Source organism: Scophthalmus maximus, chromosome 11 (assembly GCF_022379125.1).
Source record: "Scophthalmus maximus strain ysfricsl-2021 chromosome 11, ASM2237912v1, whole genome shotgun sequence".
Classification (NCBI taxonomy): Eukaryota; Metazoa; Chordata; class Actinopteri; order Pleuronectiformes; family Scophthalmidae; genus Scophthalmus; species Scophthalmus maximus.
The window spans coordinates 9,988,108-10,005,099 of record NC_061525.1 but is presented as its reverse complement, the minus strand read 5'-3'; the positions used below and the strand labels follow the sequence as shown (position 1 = coordinate 10,005,099).

At 42.4% G+C, this 16,992-nt stretch overlaps 1 protein-coding gene across 3 annotated transcripts in view; it reads right to left on the bottom strand.

Annotated features, from left to right (window-relative positions):
* nbeab (neurobeachin b) overlaps positions 1–16,992 on the bottom strand; it is a 167,459-nt gene that overhangs the window by 91,426 nt on the left and 59,041 nt on the right. For all 3 annotated transcript variants that reach the window (XM_035622279.2, XM_035622278.2, XM_035622280.2), the window contains exons 15-29: positions 16,868–16,930; positions 16,374–16,471; positions 15,861–15,953; positions 12,888–12,996; positions 12,705–12,786; positions 12,482–12,605; positions 11,493–11,685; positions 10,336–11,325; positions 9,371–9,588; positions 8,937–9,090; positions 8,319–8,499; positions 7,249–7,376; positions 6,836–6,943; positions 6,378–6,546; positions 4,255–4,675 (exon numbers count right to left, since the gene is read on the bottom strand). In XM_035622279.2, the coding sequence (XP_035478172.2) occupies positions 4,255–4,675; positions 6,378–6,546; positions 6,836–6,943; positions 7,249–7,376; positions 8,319–8,499; positions 8,937–9,090; positions 9,371–9,588; positions 10,336–11,325; positions 11,493–11,685; positions 12,482–12,605; positions 12,705–12,786; positions 12,888–12,996; positions 15,861–15,953; positions 16,374–16,471; positions 16,868–16,930 (3,131 nt within the window). The remainder of the gene's footprint in view (positions 1–4,254; positions 4,676–6,377; positions 6,547–6,835; positions 6,944–7,248; positions 7,377–8,318; positions 8,500–8,936; positions 9,091–9,370; positions 9,589–10,335; positions 11,326–11,492; positions 11,686–12,481; positions 12,606–12,704; positions 12,787–12,887; positions 12,997–15,860; positions 15,954–16,373; positions 16,472–16,867; positions 16,931–16,992) is intronic.

Sequence of the window (16,992 nt, the reverse complement as noted above, 5' to 3'; positions counted from 1 at the left end):
ATTATAAAAAAGACTGGCTGGGCTTGTGGGTGGAATGCACTTGTGCAGTTTGTGTCAGCAGGTTATATTTGAGCCGGGGGTTTGATCACATTAGCCAGCCATACAGAAGATTAGCTTTAGGACAAAAGTTGTCAAAATAAAAACCAGACTTTCAGAGATTTCCTCAACTTTCGATTTCAACCGGTAACCCAATCTTCTTATCTGAAGTACCCCCAGGCCATAGTGGGTGAAATTACATTTATTCACATGTTTTTTTAACAGGGAGAAAAAAATTTGACTAGTACTGATCTTGATCGTCTCTTACTGCTCTTAAGACCCTGCTAGCCTGAGCATGCCAAGACGTTAGTCAGGAGATTGGGAAAAGAAAACATCCTGACCTGTAACTCCATCATTCAGCGTAGCACGTGCAATGCAAGCACATGCAGACCAGAGGCTAAAGTAAATAAACCTGAGGGCAAGAGGGCAGCCAGCCTGCTACTACACTTTCCCTTAAATCTGCTCTTGTCACCAGGGGCTCGCTGCTGCCCTCTGCTCTGCACCGAAAAGCTGAAAACATCCTCTAACCAAATGACAGGCTCTCCCGGAGGAACTTGGCAGTTGTTACTGACACATATTTGCATAACTACAGTTTGTGTTTGAACTAACATAACTACAGCCCATTGCCTGCGAGACACACAGTACATGCATGCATGTAGGCATATCGGCAGACTGTAGCCTATATGCTGCAATGTTTTTTATCTTAGGTTCCTAGATGGATCGCTTTTTTTAAAAGAGAAAAAAGAGCTACAGACAGCTGAAAGGTCAGACTATCGCATCAATACTAACATTTAGTCGAGATGGAACATAAAACATCAGTGGCTCCTTTTTATTTATAGAGGCCACTGTACAACATCACATGAGGCTAAAGGAGAAAGGGGCAAATCCCATGAAAGAAACATGTAAAAAAGAAAAAGTATTGCGGAAGCTTGAGATGAACGTTACACTTGTGACCCCATGTAACAGCACAGGGAAGCACAAACACGCGACTAACCCACCAGACCTCCGTTCACATGCAATCTGATTGACTGAGGGGTTAAAGATGATGCAGTGAACTTGACCCTGCAAGAGCTCCCTGACAGGGAATAGAAGGCCAGCTTGTCCTTATCAGGTCTGCAGTTGGCCTTTGGGTTTGTGAGGGTGCCAGATAATGTCTCCTCCAATCCCCTGCAGTTACTCTGGGTGACACAGACGAGGCCTTTGCTCCGTCACAAGCTAAGCCTGCTGTCATCTGAAGCAAATTCCCAGAAATCCTTCCTCAACAAAACAACACAGACTTTTACTGTTTTATGGTGCTATTACATATACACAGTCCAGTTCATAGAGGATGTAAAACATGCTGCATACCGTGGGAAACAAACCTAACCTAGATATATTTCAGGCTCCCGGGTGAATTAACTTACATCCTTTCTACGGTGCAACAGATTTCTCTCAAAAATTATCAACACTATATCTCATGTAACAGATGAAATACACAACAAGTAGATTATATTACACATTTAGAGTCACACTGCTCCCTTGTAACAACCACTGCACAGGCATATTGAGTAAAGTATATATATATATATATATATTTTAATTTAGCATATCACAATCAGCTCAACCAAGGGAGCATAAGCAAGTCAGAGAACAACTTGAAAACTCCCTGAAATATTAATATCTCTGCAGACAGATCTGTGCTCTGAAGAACACTGAGGACAAATATCATTTATTTAGCAGATCTCTGTCAATGAGACTTCACAGAGGAGAGCAACACCGTCGGTTGTGATTGTAGGAACTGGGTGTGGATTTTAATCTTGCATTCCGAATGCATCCCTTGCTCACATCTTCTGCTCGTTCTTTGGCATAGCTGGGGCCCTACACTAGATCTACAGTATGTTGATAAAACACAAACGCATTTTTAATGAATAATTCATAAAGTGAGTGCTCATGAATCATGTATAGATTATCTAGCGCATATTTTATTAATAGGATTGTTTTAATTGAGTTGCAGAGAATAAAGCAAGGATTAATCTTGGGATGAATATTAATGTGGTCTGCAGCTGTGGGAGACTGCGTTGTAAAAAAAAAAGCAACCCATGAAATGTTTCTTTTATAAATCCAACAGACTGACTCTAATCTAATAGTGCTTTAATGCAGGACTCTAAGGATGGCTATGGAGGAAATGTTCTTACATTCCTCTCGCAAATTCAATTAAAACCAATAATCATTTCTTTCCATCATGGGCAAAATCAAATATGCAATATCTCACAGAGCTAATTTGGATTCTTTTTGGAAAGGAGAGGGGGAAAGGGAGGAAGTCAAGGATTACTGAAGTATTTCGGCACTGTATTCCCATCTGGTTGAACGGAAATCTGGATGCTGAGCAATTTAAACCCCTCCTCTGTGGAAGTCTATCGTAGAGGAGCCTGTGCGACAACTGCCCCAGTGCACTCCACTTTAAGCCATTTTTTCCCCTCCTTTTTCTTTTTTGATGTTGTCACTCCCAATTTATTGCTGCGCTGACAGACAAATGAAAGGCCTGTCCACGGCTGGCAGCTCATTTCACTGGCAGGTGGCAAACAATTAGACACAGCAAATAGAGGCTGGGGTGGGGGAGTGACATGAAAAGCATGAGACAAAGTTGTAAATGTGGTCAGGAGGGTTTGTGTGAAAGCACTTCAAAAATAATACACTTTGCCGTGGCGACTCATTTCAGGATGCCAGTTCCCATTACGGGTGTGAGCGGTGAGGGTGACAGGGCTGGCCCTGGTGTGGCGTGAGGCCGCTTCTGTTTAATCTGTCATCAACACCCTGGAGACCCCCACCCCTCTCAGCTGTCCTCTCCCCACATACTCCTCCATCTTCTACCCTATTCATCAGGCTCAGCTCAGCCCAGCAGCATGCATGTATTAAATAGAAAGGAGGTCCCATTGTTCCTCCTGACACACAGTGTCCCCTGCCTGCTCCTGCCGGGCAGTGACTACACATACACACATGAAAACTCGACTCAGCGGTGTCCAAAGGACAGGAGGAGTTTTATCCTGTGTCAAATTAACTCAAATTTACTCTCATGAGAATGAAGACTTTTTTTTCTCAACACTTTGTCAACCATAGGAGACGGGGATCAGTGGCAGCTGAAGCTGGAAGTCCCTGCAGGAGATGGTTTGTAAACTCCCAAATTCAGATTACTGCGTGGTTTTTATCTAATCCAGGAATGTAAATGGTAAATGGACTGTATTTATATAGCGCTTTTCTAGTCATATAGACCACTCAAAGCGCTTTACAGGAAAGTCACATTCACCCATTCACACACATTCATACAACGCTGCTATTTACCATTTACCTATTTATTTTCTGTCACATTCATACTCATTCATGCACTGTCGGAAGAGCAGTCAGAGTGTGGGTGCCCAAGGACACAACGGCATGTGTACTGGCGAGAGGTGGGATCGAACCGCCAACCTTCGGATGGTGGACAAACGGCTCTATGTCCTGAGCCACAGCCGCCCCAATGTAAGTATGAATGTAAATAAACTGCAGCAATGCCACACAGTGCTTCAGAGACCATTTCGATTACAGGAATTCTTTGCAAGTGGCCTGAAATGAAGAATGAGTTGCATGCAACTTAGAAACCATGAGTGTTATACTGCATTACTATCATAAACCCAAAGGATTAACATTAGTATTCTGCAGTATTCCCCAACACACATCTTGTGGTATGAAATGTTCGATATCTATCCGCAGAGAATGATAGATTCAAACATAAACAAACACAAGTTATTGATATTATATCATCCTTGTTTGTTTTTAGATTTCACAAAGTTCATTTTCCATATTAAGATCCAAACTTTAGTTTAAACGCGATGTTGGGCAAGTTTGGGCTTCTTCTTCTTGTAACTAAAAAAAATTTCATATTAAAATATTAAGGTAGTTTTCCTGTCATTGCCATGATTTCCATTCATTTCTGTAATGCATTAAAATCGAGTAGCAGATTGATAAGCTCTAAACGTGCTTTTCCAAACAATGATAATTGTTTGGAAACAAAATTTTCACAGATAGATTTGACAAGAAAATATGTTAATTAACTTCAGTATTGTAAAGAAAGAACTAGATACCAACAGATATTTGGAACATTTGGAAAAACATACAAAAACAGCAAGAGTTACAAAATAGTTAACTTTGATGTACATGATGATGAAATGTACATAGTGAATAAAAACATTTCTTTACTTTCACCTGTCAAAGGAGTGAAACTGCATGGGCAGCATGGCCTGGGCCTGTGCAGCGATGTCAGGGTAGGACACCGGCTCCAGCCCAGTCTCCATCCCTTCAACTGGAGCAGCCACCAGACTCTTCAGAATCTCCTTGACACTGATGCCCTTGTTGGGCTGGCTGCTGCTGGTGATGGAGAAGGGCAGTTTCAGCACCTCTACCGAAGGTGATTCAGACAAACTCTCCTGGGACTTCTTCACCTCTGATATCTGCTCACTCAAGGCATTCGGCCGTCCTGTGCTGTGGTCTGGGTCAGACCCGTTGAGGAGGTTGGCTACCTGCTCCTCTCCGATCCCAGAGTCTGTGTGGGGGAGAGAGTTCTCTACGTGGAGATCGTCTGATGGTCCAAGATGGTCTTCACTGCTGTTGAATGCCAGGGGTGTTTCTGTAGAACACACACAGAAAACTTTAAAAAGACAAATTTGATTACAATTCTATGAATACACATTACAATTTTTCAAAAGACCTATGTGAAGTTTTCAAACCACAATTTTTGCTTCATCAAGTCCCAAATCATAAAGTTATCAAATTAACATTGATGTGAAACAAATCCTGACATTTCAGAAGTAAGAACCATCGAATGTTTGGTGCTTGTCCTGGGTAAATTAGTTCAGTAATCATTTTTTAAAAAGGTATCGTAAATAATAACATTGTTGTTGCTCACTAGATATTGATCAACATATTTAGATAAATGTGCGATAATTTCTATATGTGGACTACATAAATTAATAGAAATAAAGATTTAAAGCTGTGACTAAAACTGCTTTCCATAGCTATACATTCCTAACCAAAGAGTAAATTTAGCATGTCCAGAAAGAGTCATGCCAACACAGCTTTATGAATCTCTCTCTGAAGCTTTGATCCTGTGGTGAGCTTATCTCTGTTATTCTACTTCCATGCTAATAAAACATGAATCGGTTTATTCAGTTTCCTCCCGCCTAAAGTCTTGGGACACATCTATTGAACTGCATTGAAACAGTGGTAGAGTCAGATAGCAACTCTTCTAGTGCATAACAAACTGTACATTTTACATTTCCTTAAACACAAGTTTCCGAGTGTGAACCTACATCTTTGATTCTAGACTACAGCATCCCGTCTCTTCGTACATTGAAAATACATTGACTACAGAGAGATCAACTTGACCCAATAAACAGTTTGTTGAGTCTGCCATCCGCCTGCACAGGTGACCCTCTGGTTTGACTTTGGTTCATCCTAGTCCAGTGGTTAACTAGATCCAAGGCTATTAATATTCATCTCGTGCCCGCTAACGAGATCAGCGGGGCCTGATTCAGCCAGAGAGTCGTCTGGCTTCCTGGTTCGTCAGACAATCGGTTGCCACATGCCGTCTGGAAAATTCCCCCCATTTTGGGCTGAAATTTATGAAGGCGGCACTGTGCCTCTCTCCTCCCAGCAACCTCTATGATCCCATTCTCCTCTGGTGGATTGCTTGCCTAATGGGCACTGACAGATGGGGCTGGAAATAGCAAGCCTAGCTCCACTGCCCCCAAAATCCACAGTGGTTAGCTAGCATGCTGCTGCTTTCCCCATCTCATCTCCACTTCACTTCACTTTTCTTGTTCCTACCTCTTTAAATTACACTTTTCATTTCCTTTGGCCTCTCTCCTCCACTTTCTTTTGTTCACTTCACATTTTGACTGAATGGAAGTTGATAATTTATGCTCGCACAAGCATCTCATGAAAGCAAGTTGGCAGGTGGGTGTAAAACCTTTGTAGGCAGCCACTGATTTCCTTTTATGTGACTTAATGTAGGATTTATGACTTGAGGCACACACTACCTTTCATTTCAGAGAGAACAACGATGCCTATGCATGTCCATAAAGTATCATCTCCAGCTTCAGTTTGCTTCCACATTTAATTCCGAGCAGAGCTCATGAATAAATCATAGGTGAGCCAGTGAAGTACAGACAGGGTATCCCTGCTATTTTACTGAATGAGCTCTCAGCTCGAGCTGGCAGCGCTGTATCAGGAAGGACCAAGGACACTTAACATTCATTTATATCAGCACTGGCTGAGATTATTGAGCAGGAAGAATGGATGTAAGAAAGGCAGAGCACAGCTGTCAACACCTGTGCTGGTTGGTGAATTGATCTCCTGACGCATGCTGTGGCCTGTCTGGCTGCTTATCCTGGCAGTCTCACGCTGGGGCTCCAGGATGTCGCGGTACTTGGAGACCATGAGGACAGAGATGAAGTACACCACAGCTAGAGCCAGGAACTGGGCTTGCTTGCTGTCATCCTGTGGAGAAGAATCACAATATGGTCACACCACTCTCTATTCACAAGATCTCTTTTCACATAATCCACTGCTACAATGCCATTTTTCTCTAACATGTTTCTAACACTTCAAAACACATCCGTCCATGTTGATCAGAGGGTGTTACATTGCACACCTATTCGTCTGCCAAACAACTCAAATCCTATTTTCATCCTCTCTACCTGCAGCCAAGTCTTTGTGACAAACACATGCATGTCCTCCAAATGAACACCCTGCACATACACAGGCCTACACACAGGCGGACACTCACCACATCACGAAACACCACAGCTCGCAGTCGATTAATGTCAACGTCCTGCAGAAGGCGATCGGGGTCCTTGATGGGAGACTGGTTACTTGGGACAATCTCTATGGCTGTCTGAAGAAGAAAGATAACACAATATGACATGCTACTCAGATCCGTCAAAGCTCAGTTAAACAAATGTTCTACTCTTTTTAACATGATTTAGAGATTACAAAACGTACAAACGGAATGAACAGAAATGAAAAGAAATCTGCCAGCATGTGTAGGTTAGAGGACTGATTTTGTATTATAGTGTAACATAGGTATGGATGTAAGAAAACTGAGCATGGAAAAGTGTTCTTACAGTGAAATACACTGTGTTGATGAAGATTTTTTAACTTGGGAGAACATAAACTAAAAGTTTTGAAAGCACATCCTACCTTGCTGGAAGTCACAGCATTTAGCAGGATTTCCTGAGTCTTGATGTTGTTGGGGATAGTAGACTTATTTCCCCTGTCTCTGTGTCTCTGCCTGCACACCAGGCAGTTCCTAACAGCCACACAACACACTGCACGCACACACACACACACACACACACACACACACACACACACACACACACACACACACACACATTCGCACAGCATACAAATAGGCTCTCATTCAGGAGTCCGATGGAAATTAACTGTTGATAACATGCATGACCTCTTTAAAAGTAATCAGTTATCTATGATGACTATTTGTTTCAGGCTACAGGGAAGGACACTGGCAGTAAAATCAGCAGTCAGACCAATTTCGCACTGAGGTCGGTGATGAGGAATTGCATGTTTGGAACGAGGACACCGTGAAGTCTGAAGGCTATTCCCTACACCCCCCCGTTGCAACGTGTAGTCAACAGACTCCACACATAAAGAAACGGAAACAACCATGCATACAGAGAGAGACACAAACACACAGTTTATCTGGCTGCTTTTTGTGTGAAATGAATGAAATTTTGTAATTGTAAATTCAGCAGTTATCTACTTTGCATTGAGATGTAAGGTCATTTAATCTCTATTATGTATATTAGGCCGTGAACCACACAACAGTAGAGAGGACCTCATGAAGTCCTATGAGACACACCGATGACAGACACAAAAGGCTACCAATCTTCAAAGATTACGTGATCGCACTGCAAATTATCCCCTCGGCTTGTCATGAATTCTGTAATTATGATCCTGGTATTTTTTTTTTACTGCTGCAAAATCCTGTGCATTTTTCCAATTTATTTCACAATTAGCAAAGGACTCTTAAATTAATTAGCTTTTGTGATCAAACAGAGGCTTTGCAGGGATTAGAGAAACTATCAGTGTGTGAAAAGAATGCTGTCACGGTATTTTCTAGCTCATCAATTTCCCGGTGTAACTGGAAAAGGATGCATTTCCTCTCCCAAAACTCAACATGTAGTTCTCCCTGACTGCCACGACTGACAATCACCTCCACAACAGCAAATATACAAACACCATCTCACCAAGTCTGAGGCACTGGCGCATCAGGCCACCAGCGGACATGTTCTTCTCAGCCTCAATCTCACTGAAGTTGAGGGCACTTGAGAACACCAACACGTCTACCATGACCATGAGACGGGACAGGAAAGTGATGGCGGTCTCTGAGGACATGCCCTGTGTTGCCTCGATGTTGTCCAATTCAGTCTTTCACAAGCAACATAGAAGATACAAGTCATATAAAACAAAAGTGTGTTGTGAGTTGATAGGTTTTCTAACACGTTCAAAGGACTAACACATTTTCATATTTAATCTGACTTTTTCTTTACTGAGTGTTAAGGACAAATGGGTTGTGAATACAATTTGAAATTAAGGGAGATAAATTAAAATAGCATGAATCTGAGAAAAAACGGAATGACAAACAGGGAGGTTAATTACAAACATTAAAAAATGCACCAACTAATGTCCGCAGTCTTATTTTAGCAAGGTGAAGATGAGCAAAGATAGACTCAATCAAGTCCTGTTACAACAGGAACAACAGGAGTATCGTTGTGAAGTACAGACAACAACAGACCAACCACTTATGATAAACTACCACTAGATGGCAGTATATCCCTTCAGTGAAGACAGGAAGGAGCACTTACAGTAGGAGAGGTGGCCGCTGAGAGAAGGGGCAGAATCCCTCCACAGGCGATAATGATGTTGTCAACCATTTGTGAAATGATGTGGATGGTGTTGTGGACAAAAATTATGTTTTCATTACTATTTACAAAGTCCATGACAGATTTGGTGGAGTGGCTGCAAGGAAAGGTGAGATAAAAAAAAATTAAAAAACAGGATTATTATGGGCACAAGCATTTCCCACATGATATAAATCATAGCGCGATTTACTGCGGAGTAAACATAAAGCATTTATATAAAAATCGATGTACATAAAAAGTCAGATTCAATACGTCTAAAACGGCAATAAAATACGGTGTTAGCTCTGATTCAGAAGAAGTAATCTGAGAATCAGTACAAGCACCTGCTCACCCTCCCTCTCCGTCTCTCTCTAACACACATAAACCCCTTCACACACCTCCTCCAGACATGGACGTCACTCTCCAGTGCAAACAGGAGGTCAGTGAGCAGTCTCTGGTGCATGGTTGACCACTTGAACTCTGGGATGCGGAACATGGTGGTGCGCGGGCCGGGGCTGAACTGACGTCGCTGTTCCTCTGTCATCAGTGTCCCCCTGAATCCCAGGTCCACACGTATGTCCCTCTCCATTTGAGTGGCTAGGCGGCCATGTAGATTCTGATGGGAGAACAACTGACCACTATAATTAATGAATTTAGAATCACATATACAGTCTATGTCCATCATGAGATAATGTACACAGACTAGTTGCTAATCCTATTCCTGGAGATGGATAGTGCACTCTTAATGAGATAGAATTTATCTGTCAAACACTGTGAAAGATGAATTTCCCGATTAAAGTGACAGCTCGGGTTACCTCTTTCTGCCAGCAGGTAATGAAAAAAATACGACAAACTCAAAGCAACTTCTAAAAAGCCTGTTAAAAAAACACCAACATTTAATTGAACAGGAGAAATTGCAAAACACGATGGAAGAAATCCCATCTCCCACTGGACCTGCATCAGTTACCCGGTCCAGGCAAAAAAAACGGGGGGGGGGGGCAAAGGACAAATCCCAGGTGATTGGTGCATTGTCTATTTCTTCTCTCAGCCAACTATTCCAGCAACCCAGTTTCCCCGAGTCTCAGAGGGATGTTGCCTGATGTGCACCAGGCCTCCCTGTCCCCATTACAAGCGGAGTTGGGGATAGAATGATCCTTTTGGGTCTTATAATAATATGGAACTCTCGCTAACACAGCCTGACAATGGCAAATGGTCTCCCCCTCTGCGCTTTCCACTCTTTGACCCTGACGGAAAGTTTCAGCATTCATGATTGTCCACTGTTATATTTCCCCCTGGCAAAGAGCTTCCAGGTCAACTGGACAACTCAATTTATATTAATAAACTGATATTGTTTCAGACGAACCTGTGTGGTGGCTGTTGTCTGAATCTTCTTTATCTCCTTGTCCTTGCCATCATCGGATCTCTCGGCGTCTGAAGTGTTGCTTGTGGCATCTGCTGTACTGCTGGTCTTACCAGCCGAGGGGCCCCCGTCAGATGCCACCGCAGCTGCTCCCTCGGCGAGCACTGGGCTTTTGGCATCAGCCACAGAGCTGATGCCCTCCAAGGCTGCCTGTAGTTCAAACTCATCCTTCTCCAGGATGCTGGGTAAAGAGCCAAGCTCAGAGCTGCCTGTCATGTGAGCTAGAAGGTTCAGTTCATCACTGGCGGTGGTTTGCACCGGAGGCTCTGGGCTTGGCAGGACCAGGGTCTCAGCTGGACTGAGATCAGGCAGTAGCTTGTCCTGCATGCTGCCTGCCACATTACCGAACAAGAAGTTGTTGCAGTTAGCAATAATGTCCTTGTCATCATCTAGTGTTATGAGAGGGGCTGCATTCCTGTCATCCATGCTGCTCTTTCGCAACAGGATACTGCTGCCGTTACTGCTGAGCTTTTCCACAGCAGCACAATAAACATTGTCCAATAGAGAATTCACCTCCACCAGTGATCCATTTACAGATACTCCCAGAGTTTCAGAGGACAAGTCCAAATCATCCAATTTGACCTCAGTGGCTTCCACCTTTTCAGCCTTGATGTCCACCAGAAGGTCATGGACTTCGACCCTGACCCCATGGACCACACCTTCCGTTCTGCTCAGGCCCTCGTCAGGCCCCTTCCTTTCAGCCAGTGGGTTGCGCGAGTCAGCACTCTCATAGTCCGTCTCACTCTCAGGTGTCTGGGAGTTATCCTCCATTTCTCTGATCTCAATTGCCCCCGTAATGCCAGAGGCCTGAGCAGATAGACCAGAGATGGTACTGACCAAGCCCTTCTTCCCTTTCTTAATATTCTCCTCCTCCTGGCGCTGGTACTCTTCATACATCTTGGCCAAGTACTCTTTATGTGCCTCATATGTCACCTGTAAAAAGGGCAATGTTATACAGGATGATAGCTGCGTAGTTGTGATGCTGGAAAGTTCAGTTCAGAAGAAGCTCAACCGTTCAGATATGACAGACTGAAAAAAAAACTGTCTCCCTCGACAGCAGAGGTCAGTGTTAGGTCTTTGTTGTATAGTACGGTGCTCACCTTAGAGTGGGCTATAGAGAGTGTGTCCACCCACACACGCCATCCTCCCCACTCATACTTGATGGCATGGTAGAGCAGAATACGAAAGATGTTGTACATCATCTCAGTTATCTTCTGCTCGTCTGAGTTTTTAGGATTTATGTAGCCAAGAGAAAACATCCAGTCCTGCCACACAGAGCACTGAAGTAGACACCTGCAATACACACATCACTGTATGATCAAGAAATAAAAGTATGCAGAATGCAAGACACAATAGTTTGAGAAGTTTAAGAAAACGCTGATCCTCTTATCTCCAGCAAGTTTAAGAGTTACTGTTAATGTTGGTGGTAAAATGACTTTTTTTGAATGACAATCTACTTTAAGTTTCTCAATTGACATTTAAAATGATTTGTTTATATCTTAATTTGTATAAACCAATTCTTTGAGCATTTGATATTCACATTATACCAGATCATTTGGCCATTCATTCATATATATATATATATATATATATATATATATATATTCATTCATTCATTTGGTTGTTTATCTGGCAGCAGTATCTCACAAAACAAAGTGACAGCCAAAACAGAAAAGGGGCAGCAATTAAAAACCCATTTAGTGTTTCCTTTTTTCCCCCACTTCAACAGTTTGACTTGACAAAGCACTTTCTGCCTATTAATTTTCACTAATTATGTTGTTGATTTAGGTCATTGGTTTCCTAAGACCTATAATTTAATTATAAATATGTCTTAAAGTGTGCGTGTGTGTGCGTGTATCAGAAGAAGTTGGATGTGAGAGTAAAAAAAAGAGAAAGCAGGAATGAAAAACCGTCACAGAAACATCTGCTAGATAAGATGTGAATGTCTAAGGATGATTTTCCATCAATATGTGCCAATTAAACATGGTACATGGGAACAGCGTTCTTCTGTTTCTCTTCTCCTTGATGCATTAATCAGCTAGATAATTGATGGAGTAGGCGGGTAAAAGGCAGCTTAAGTTCTGCTCACCGTCTGTTCTCTCGGCTGTTGCTGAACAGTTTGATCATGTCTGAAAGGAAGAGTCGCCGAACCTCCATCAGCTCCGTGCTGGGGGCGGAGCTCTTCAATAAGGTTGCTACCACCCTGAGAATCACTGACATCACAAAACACAAATATACACAAATTGTCAGTTCTACCAAAGAACAAAATACTTCTGGTGGAATAGAACCAATGTGACACGTAACAGGCTTACTTGGGTTCTGAATCTTGACAGTGGAGTCGGGCTCGGGATGAGGTTTGTGAACAACCTGTGTGCACACCTGCTCCGTCAGAATCTGGTGCAGGGAGGAGTGAGAAGACATCAGTCCAACATTCTGTACTCAAAAACCAATGGTGCACCAGTGCTGGGACTTTTGAGAGGAGAATGTGCTGTTACCTCGTAGAGAGTGTTGTAGGTTGTCAGTGTCACAGTGTTGGTGTGCAGCATGAGCCTCTCTCCCAGAAGGGTAAAGAGGCTGTGTGTGTGCATGATCTCCACCTTCCTCCTGTGGATAAACACACACAAACACACAGACGCATGATGGTAAAAGTGGCCTGTTTAGAGCTCCCTAAGCCACTGAAAGGATCAGTGAGTGCCGTCAGCTTGCTTCCCTCCTCTCACCCACGGGGAGCCAGTCTCTGGGGACAAGTGTCAGGAACTGCCTGCTGTCATAAATTGGGGGAATTTTCGTTGTGAGGTGTGTGGAATAACGAAGTTAGCCTGTCACCAGAAATACAACTGAGGTATGACCATGTTGAGTAGGTTCCACAGTGACAAACTATTCCTGCAAACAGCATAAGGACTGCTGTCACGATGGTAAGCCAAAGATGCTGCCATTGCCTGAAAATGAGTTGGGACTTCACATTTCTTTTTTTGCAGAGGCTGGCAAATGGGATACCTTGGAGAAGAGAAGTGTTTCTCTCAACTGCTTAAATGTGATCATTTGGTAGAAAAGTGCAGACTAATGAGGCATAGCAAGCTGAGGTAGCACTTGTACAAGTCTACTTAACCAACAACACACAGTCGAAGGTTGAGCCTTGTTGTGAAGGCTTTTAGTGTAAATCCAGGTAAAGTCCCTCTATTTTTCCTATTCTTTAAGTTAAAATAAAGGCGGATTGGTTAAAATAAAAAATGCATGCAAGCTTTTCAGTGAGAAGACATGAATTAAATACCCTGTTGTTAGACATAATGTGATCATACAGCAGGAAGCACATATCATATTCATTTTATTTTTCATCTTGAAGTTTATGTTAATCGGTGGAGTATCATGAGGAACGTGAGGAGTTTGGGCAAAATTCTCTGTTTATGACCTGATTTATTCTGGTTTTCTGTTATTTTGTTGTTGTATGTTGGTTTTTTTTTCTCATTTCATTTGTAGAGGACCATGATGGTCTCTTGTAAATCTTAAAATAAACATTGTGTTTTTAAAAATCAAAAAAAATCTCTCTCTCTCTCTCTCTCTCTCTCTCTCTCTCTCTCTCTCTCTCTCTCTCTCTCTCTCTCTCTCTCTCTCTCTCTCTCTCTCTCTCTCTCTCTCTCTCTCTCTCTCTCTCTCTCTCTTCTCATGCACAAAGAGGTGAAAAGATAATTATTTGTACAACGCGTCTGAAGTCATACTGACTATGTGACCAAGAGTTACCCATATCTAATATCAAAGAGATAAGATAATACATAAAAAAAAATAATAACCTCAGCAAAGCATTGAAGAAACATGTTTAATTCTTTATGAGCTGCACTGCAGCTCAAAGTTAGTATTGTGCTATAAAATGTACAAAAGCTAATAAAGTGAGGGGGGAAAGCAGGCTTTCATAAAGCACTACTGTCCCTTGAGGATATGGGCCTTTCACTTGTGCCTGGGGTGGCCTGTCCTTTTCCCCCATTCACACCAGGCACCAGTAATACCACCACACCTGGTGCCCCACAACTGTGAGCACAGCACAACCCCCATACATTCTCCATCCAACCCTGCATCCCGCATTTTAAATCATAGGCATCCGCCCGTAGGCATTCCCTCTCTCCCTTTCAATGTGCAGCATACAGAGGATGTGCTGACATCCCAGTGGGTAGTTTATAATTTATTTCACCCTGCGGGACATTAACTTGGACCTCTTCCACTTTTCTCTTTAGTGAAGTAATGATTTTAGGGAACAATGCCAGGAATTCAGGTGTTCTTTTTTCAAACAAGTGACAGGAACGGATGAATCATCTATATGTTTAACTATAGGCTTACAGGAGATGAGAGCATTAGACATATATTTGGCACTTTAAATTAAACACTTCAATTTAAAAAAACAAAACTAAGTTCTTTATGGTACATGTCCCACTGGTGGTATATGTGCTCCCTCTAGTGGTACGCAGAGAAGTATCCGAAATATTTTCCAAAAAAAGATTACACGAGAAGCTGCTCCTAAAAACATTGAAAAACTGAATTGCGTGATTGAGCAATTAATATAGTGATGAATGGTTCAAAGATCCAGCATTTGTGGCCTCAAACAAGAATTATTAGAAAGAGAGGAAATGGAATGGACGACAGGGAACAAGTGCCAGGGGCTACCTTAGCAGTGCCAGAAAGGGTCCGACCCATTTCTGCCACTTGGCCCTACCCCTTGGCCCTACCCCTCCATTTTGCACGTTCCTGGGTAAGGTATCCCATCTTCTTTTGAAGATCAAGGGGTACGGGTTATCGACCCCGTCAAACCACTTCAAACAGCCCTTACAACTTGGCTGGTCAGATGATGACTTCAGCTGGAGTGGGAGAATGGAGGGCTAGGGCCAATTGAGGGGAAATAGGATGGACCCCAAATCTCCACAGCATCTGTTAGCAGCAAAACAGATTGGAAACAGCCCAGGAGTGGTATGTGGTCATGTGCTTAGCAGGGAATCCATGAAACCATCACATCTCAAATGGCCTCTTATAACCAAACACACATTGCTAAAAGACAAACCAGTTGATGACCAGAAAGCCTGAGAAACTAAAACAGTCCAAGTCCACGGTTTAGTCCTGTGTCACACCTGTAGCCAAGGCAATGGGGGCTTTGTATTGTGCCAGCCTTCGCAAAGATAGGCAGATAAGGACTCAGCACATTAAAAGTTATCGCTATCACTCCTCCCAGCTAGCTAGGACACAGATGTTGCAGATTTGGCCACTTCAATTGTTTATATTAAAAAAGGCTTATGTAAGTTTTCAATAGTCACCAAGATACTGGCCAATTTTGCAATTAGCCAAACATACCTGTGTACATTGGAATACAGTTGTGTGTGCGTGTGGGAGATTTTGAGAATTGGTGTTTAAAAACCATTATGAGATTTATTATAAAAGAATTTCTTTTCAACTATCTACTACACAATATATTGGAATGGTTTACTTACTTGTGGCCCAAATGCTTGAGGAAATAGCCAAGGACTTTAAGGGATTGTACTTGAATGCTTTCACTCTTGGAGGCCATGAGCTTGTAGATTACCCTGGAAATAGACACGAGCAGTGAAAGCTGGCAACGGCACACTATTTTGTCATAATAAAATATAGTCCTGATGATTAAAAGGTCCTGCACTGGTAAGCTGACAACCACTTTCCTTCAGAGGGAATTTACATTAGCAATAAATTAATATCCCAATGAAAGCAGCAGTCTTTTCCTTAAAATGCACAAGTAGTGCTACGCAGTGTGCATTCATACTTTATAAGATCACACATCGCAAGTTTGATCATCTGTGTCATTTTATGTTAATATTGTTACTTTTCCATGCATAGTTTATTTCTCACTGAACATATGAATTATTCATGCTTCACACAGAAGCAGCATGAGCACAAGGTGCTTATGGTTGTTTTGTAAAATCACCTCTTCATTTTAGCGAGGGGATTGTGTCTTCCCCTTAGGGGCTTACCGTATTCCATTTCTCTGGTCAAAAGCAGGGATCATTGAGGCTGGATGCTCAGACATGAGGGCCACCACCAACTGCAACACATCATGTAGATTCTCATCCTGCAGATAAATAAGCAGAAAAGGCAATGATGGAGAGATAAAAAAAAAAGACCAACGGAAGCAGGTTGAGAAAGAGAATACTGTTTTTGTTCTTTGCTCAGATTCTGTAACCGCAAATGCAGCAAAGATAAATTGTGTGTCTTGCAATTGTATCACCTGCAATGGCAGAGTACAACTGGGCCCCTGGGGGCAGTGCCTGGCCATTGTAGAATGAAAAGTGCTCTGCCAGTCGAGAAGATGAATTCAACCTGGCGATTAGTTTAAATGCTGGAAAAAAATACACATCTCCTAGAATAGAAACTATGAAAATGAAATGCAACCTTTTAGCGTAGTGCAGCAAAGTGGCACACAAACACAGTGAGTGAGTTCACTCCGAGCAGAGACACACTCATGTACCTCATGCATTGTTAACAAATAGTTCAGGATGCTCTGCAGCTCATCTTCCCTCACACCTTGGTCCTGAAATAATGCAAAAACAGGATACATATTCATTATTTTAAAAGTGATGTACAAGGCAATTA